Source organism: Cyprinodon variegatus, unplaced genomic scaffold, assembly GCF_000732505.1.
Source record: "Cyprinodon variegatus isolate N-32 unplaced genomic scaffold, C_variegatus-1.0 Scaffold810, whole genome shotgun sequence".
Taxonomy (NCBI): Eukaryota; Metazoa; Chordata; class Actinopteri; order Cyprinodontiformes; family Cyprinodontidae; genus Cyprinodon; species Cyprinodon variegatus.
Window position 1 is genome coordinate 370,186 of NW_015151263.1, and position 6,127 is coordinate 376,312.

Here is a 6,127-nt window from a genome sequence, read left to right on the forward strand (position 1 = left end):
ACTGCTGCTGTTGTAGTGGGAGAAGCTGAGGTTCTGCTGTAGAACAGTCAGTGTTACAGTGGGAGCAGGTCGACCTGTGGCTGAACAGGACACAACTGACTCTGCAGAAAAATCTGATCTGCTGACATCAAGGATGGGTTCATGCAGCTCTGAGAGGAGAACAAACATCATTTTGATGATAATATTAAACTTTTTTACCTTTGCAGCATGCCTCCTTTCCTCACCATAGAGTCTGAGGCAGGTCCTGACAATCAGGATTCCTCTAGGATAGGTGCTAAACAGACATTGGTAGCAGCCTTCATCCTCCTCCATGACCTTCCTGATCACCATGGAGCAGCTCTGAAGATCTTCACAGAGAAAATCCATCTTGTCCTTCAGGTCAGGTCTTACTCTGTACCCATATTCCTTTGTATAGGAGGCAAGAGTCTTCTGTTCATCATGGCGGACTTTCTGCCAGGTGATCCTTAGAACGTCTTTATCCTCAGTGAGCTGACAGCTTAGAGAGGCTTGATCACCTACTGCTGCCCACACAGTCTCCTCTGTTTCTATTAGAGCAAACTGACCTGGAGGAAACATATGGGGAGAAATAGAGCTTTAACAGATATTAGTTATTGGAAATTCCTGAAAAACCTTTCAGGAAGAAGCAGCTTCACAATCCGGACCAATCAGTTGGGCTGTTGAGATTTTAACTGGTGCACAAAACTTAATCTCCATCAATAAATTGGAGACATGTATTTCTGATCACAATCTGATACTTAGAACATTACTGACCACAGATTTTGGTGAATCTGATTACGTTTAATTTGTCATAAAAGTTATAGAACCTTGAGTCATGATGCTGATTCTGTTTGAATGAAAATCCCAAACTCAAAATGATTTAAAGATGAATACAGCAAATGTACCAGCTGGGTTTTTACTTCCAGAAGCTGATAAGATATACAATCATCCACAAGAGTGAAATATTTACCACTTTGAAATGAGGTCAAAGGTAACAGAGGGAGCGGTTATAATACAGTTTAACCCTCTCGTTTTTGAGACTTCTTTGGTCTGATATAACTAAACCTAAAGTATCCCCATGAATCACTTACAAAATGTCTTTAGGATAGTAAAGTTAATATTTTAAAGTGATCATCAAGTTAACCCTTTATAGGTAACTCACTGAAATCCTTTGAAAATCTAAATTTCAAGCCAATAGTGTCATTGGAATCCAAGAAAAGACCTTATTACCTTTGTAACATTCAAAAAATATGGATGGCAAAAATGAACGTCAATGTAACAACAAGAAATGCCAACTTGCCCGAAAAGAAAAAACATAAAAATAACAAAAGTTCTTCTATAAGAAATGAATGAAAAACACTCTGAAAGGGAAAGAAACACATTTTTTTTGGTCCAATATAACCTGAGAGGCATTAATGCTAAACTGGTACTTGCATTTTTTAGTTTTTAAAACCTAAATATAATTATTAACAAGGCGTATTAACTTTTTAACGTTACTTTTAACTTTTCAATCAGCTTTTTGCCTTTTTTTTCAACAACTTAATTTCCGGTAGGAAATACGGTATATCATTCAAGGGTTCATCTAATTGGTCAAATGCCAAAATAAGTTGTACAGCCATGTAGCGGGATCTTTGCTGAATTGCTGGATCTTGTGCTTCTAGACCTCACTGAGGGGCGGGGGGGGGACTCCATTTGTAAGGGATATGCAAGTGAACAAAACACTAACTTGCCCTATAAAGGGTTAAAGAACAAAATGAGTGCGTTAGCGAAGCTGCCTGAGGAGAAACCAGTTAGACCAGTTCTTCAACACACCAGGAAGGAAGCTGAAGAAAGAAAGAAAAGCTCTAAAGTGTGACTACAGTAGAAAAAACCACACCAAAAAAATGAGCATAGTGTTGGTAAACTTTTTCAAAAGCTGTTAAATAATATGCATTAAACATCAATGCAAAAAAGACAAAGGGAACAAATTATGGCTAAAAACAAGGAGTTAGTAAATGCAGTCATTATAGGACACTTTTGTTTAGTGAGCAAACAGCCTTCCTTACTGTATAAATCATCCAGTTAATGTATAACAACACATATTTTCTCAAATCTTATGTAGCATCTAAACCACTGCATAGATATATAGAAATGACCAAAAATAGAAGAGAACTTCTAACAATAGTAAAAAATGTCTACTTCAGTCAATCAAGACAAATTAACTCTCACCTGTCTGAAGGATGACGTTTACTAAAAAACAGCTGATTATAACAGCAGGTTGCATTTAGCTGTTTTTTAACACCCAGCCATGTTTCCTGTCCTGCATGCATCCATGCACTGAAGCTCAGACAGGGGAGGTTTCTGCTCAGTGGTGATGTCACTAGTCACTTAAAACGCTTTCGGAGGCCCGACAGGTGTGGGAGGGGTTAACAATTCTACATCAGGATTAATCTCTATTTAAAAAAAAAAATCTGATTAATACTTATTATTTATCAGCCACCAATTTTAAAGAAAACATCCTGAAACTGTTTGATTTTGACATTAACCAAGAATAAAAGCAGCATTAAACTAATAACCATATCTTACTTTCGGTATCTGAGTTATAAAGCTCACAGATTTAACGCACAATAAAGATGATCCAAAGTCTAAATTTTAAGTTTCAAGCATCTGTAAGAATAATTTGGTTGGTGGAGTTTGTGAGTAATCAAAATAAAACACAGAAGTGTTTGTCATTCATACAGTTCATTAAAATAAAACAGGAAGAGCTCGATGGAAAACCAAAAAAATATGTTAAAAGTATTCACACCCCCGTATGATTTTCCACACCAGATTTACAAAAGTTTGTGTACTTCATTGGGACTTTATGTGAAAGAACAATGTGATATAGCACGTCTATACAACTTTGAAATGGAAGAAAATTATCAGTTTTCAAAAATTTTTTTTTAGTATAACATTTCTGAAAAGTGTGGCAGGCTCCTAAAATCATGTAATGAACTGTTGATCATTGATAAGAGGATTCATTTTATCTGAGAAATAAATGTACACTGAAAAAAATAATGCAACCGTTTTTTTTGGGGCATCTACTTAATCATATTTAGATATTTTAAATTGTTTTTCCTACCCTGCTAACATGAAAATATTGTGTTTAACCAAACATGATTAAGATTCAGCGTTAAACAAGTTTTTTGTTTGTGTTTTTATTACAAAAATATATGTAAACACTGTTGTATTTTTCTTTAACCCCATGAGTCAATCACCTATTTACTTCATTGATAGCAGCAGATTTTGTGTAATTTCTACTAGGTCATATTGTTGCACATTCTTTATGTTAAGCACTTTTTAATGGACAAATTGAAATTGTGATTAATTTGTATGAGGAGTAATGTAAAGTTAGGGGTTACTTTAAATAATGTTAAAAACATTAAATCTTACCAATTGGCTGCAGTGACGTCACAGCAGGAAGCATTTAAGTGCCAGAATGCAGACAAATCTAATTTTCTTTGTTTTCTCATTTTGCCAGCAATTTCATTTCAATATTTCAAAATATGAAAGAAAGGTGTTTTTTTTCTCATTATTTTTTTATTTCAGAAACTAGGTTAAAAAAAAGGACAAAAAAAGAGTTTATATAAAGATGTGCGTCTTTAAAATACAGAAAATTCAATTTAATCCGTTTTCTTGTTTGCAGTTTGAGAAAGGCAGCTAAATTAAAAAATACTTTTTTCATATTTTTATTTGAAATGGTAAAAATAGAATTAGTTTAGCACATAAATAACTTTTGCTTAGATTTCAAGACCTTTTTTGCTTGTGATACTGCATAAATAATAGTTTGTTACGGTAAGTCTTTGTCTCCTTTGTTTACCGCTTTAATTACACAGGGTGTTTTGCATCTCTAAAAATATAAATTGTATAATAGTTAAAGCATCTCATTATTAATACCTATGAATAATAAAAATAGCTAAAAATCACAAAAAAAAACACAAATCTGACTTAAGTTCTATTTTTCATTTCTCTTTTTCACTTCCCAAATGGTAGATAGTTGTCCAAATATGCCACTTTAAGAGCTTTCTGGATGCTGTTTAAGATACGATTCATTAAACTAAATCTTCCACTGAATGCCTGAAATGTGGCAAATATCCACAAGCTGAGGGATCTCCTTTAGCTCCACACATCTAGGCGACTGTAGGTCTGCATTAATATAGACTCACTGGAATTTGATGGTGGATGTAATGGCAGCCTAATGGAGAAGGAAACACATGCATTCAAAAGTGGTTTGCTGCATTTTAATCACACTGACAGACAACCACAAGTTAGTAAAAAGAATATATATGTCATTCATTCCATAAGGAAATGTCCTCTTTGAAACAGTCTTGAATATATAAAATGATTTTAAGAAAGGGCCAAATGTTTCATTTCATGTTCACCTACACCACAGAGCTATGGTAATATACATGGGGTGTCACTGTGTGGCCATTTCCAGTGGAGGGAGGTGGGCATCCCATTGTCATTTAAGGTTGAAGGTAACTTAATTGATACCTGCAGGTAAATATGTTTTTTTTTAGTTTGGAAAATGGGCATCTCAACACTTAAATTAAATAAACTACAAAAACAACTCAGAACACATACAGAAGACAAGTTAATTTAGTACAATCAGACTTTAATAGGTACTCCCAGCGCCTCACTGAACATTGCTAAAAGAAAAATGAATAAATAAATATGCCTATTTAATATTCCTAACATGACTGTATGAAATTATTAAAAGCATAAGAAGAGACAAGAGAGTTTGACCAAACATTGGAGATGGAAATAAATAAGTGGGTGAAAGCACATTAAGATTTATTTAAAAGAGAAACAGCTACAGGAACCAAACTATTCCTGTAGTGAGCATCAAGCATGTGTGAAACAACTAGGAAAAACATCATCAGTCAAGCTCCGATTCATTGAGTTACCATGACAGGCAAGCGGACATCTACCCATTTCACACCACTGGAACTAGAGCTGTTTTACATTTTGCTTTAGTTTGGAATAAATACATATTTGTAAACCGACTAAATCAAGCATCTCATTGAGATTATTATAAATTATTTCATCATAACCTCACAATAGTTTTTCATGTTCCACATCCTTTGATCTCAGGTCGGCTGCTTCATCTCTTCCACTGCAGACTGGTGGGTTAGTTTGTTCAGACCCTCCTGCTGGTTTTACTTCTGACTGCCGCTGTCTGCATCGTGGTGTCACTATGCTTTCTATACGTGTTTCTACTATTGAAGGTTCCTCAACACTGAAAAATAAAAGAAACAATAACTTTTTGGTTGAAAGTTAAGTTATATAAAAATAATAAACTCTAAAAGTTGCACAGTAAGATAAATCTGATGAACACACCAGAGAAGAAGAAGCTGCATTGACAAGTGAATGATTTAAAGTTTTCTAGATTTACATTTTAAGGACTAAATATACAAAAAAGGAGGCAAGAAGTAAAGGTAGAGGTAAGAGAAAGGAGAATATTACTATGAATGAAGAGCAAAGTAAAGAAGGTCTTACAATTGTTTGCTCCATGTATCTTCATGTAGCGGGATCAATGATTCTTCAAATAGCCTGTCCAATGCATCTATAGATGATGTGTTCAATGAATCTTCACATGGCTTTTTCACTGGATCTTTTGCTTCCGTGTTCAATGCATCTTCAAGTGCCATGCTTTGTACAACTTCAATCCCCCTGTGAAATTAAAAAGTATATATATCTCAATAATCCACAAACATTAATCTGCTGAGTTGAACATCCAGGTGACAATTCAGACACTGTGTGAAAGAAATACCTTTTTTCTGCCCTTTTTGTGAACCATAAAATGATGAGAAAAGCAACGATGCAAACCATGAATCCACTGATTATACACCATGCTATGGAGACACAGGAAAAAATGCTGATATGATTAACTAAATCATGAATAATAATGAAATTAATTATAAAACTGAAAACTCCTGAACATTAACTTACCAACAGCACTGTTATTTGAAGCAGATTCTACATCAAAACCTGAAGAAAAAGAAAGATATGAGATTTAAATTAAAATATGATTATTCAGCTCGACATGAGTCTGTCAGAGTTCCTCACCATCATCAGATGTTCCTTTAACTCCAGGAACGGTGATCAGCTT

At 34.5% G+C, this 6,127-nt stretch overlaps 1 protein-coding gene and 1 long non-coding RNA gene across 2 annotated transcripts in view; both read right to left on the reverse strand.

The window, feature by feature from the left end:
- Positions 1-6,127, reverse strand: part of LOC107098790 (OX-2 membrane glycoprotein-like) — a 10,100-nt gene that overhangs the window by 398 nt on the left and 3,575 nt on the right. The window contains exon 2 of the mRNA XM_015396638.1: positions 3-563. Coding sequence (XP_015252124.1) covers positions 3-563 — 561 coding nt within the window. The remainder of the gene's footprint in view (positions 1-2; positions 564-6,127) is intronic.
- LOC107098793 lies at positions 5,690-6,127 on the reverse strand. Its single transcript, XR_001481911.1, has 3 exons — positions 6,085-6,127; positions 5,968-6,006; positions 5,690-5,870 (listed from the first exon to the last, which is right to left on the reverse strand). It is a non-coding gene; the product is annotated as an uncharacterized LOC107098793 (long non-coding RNA).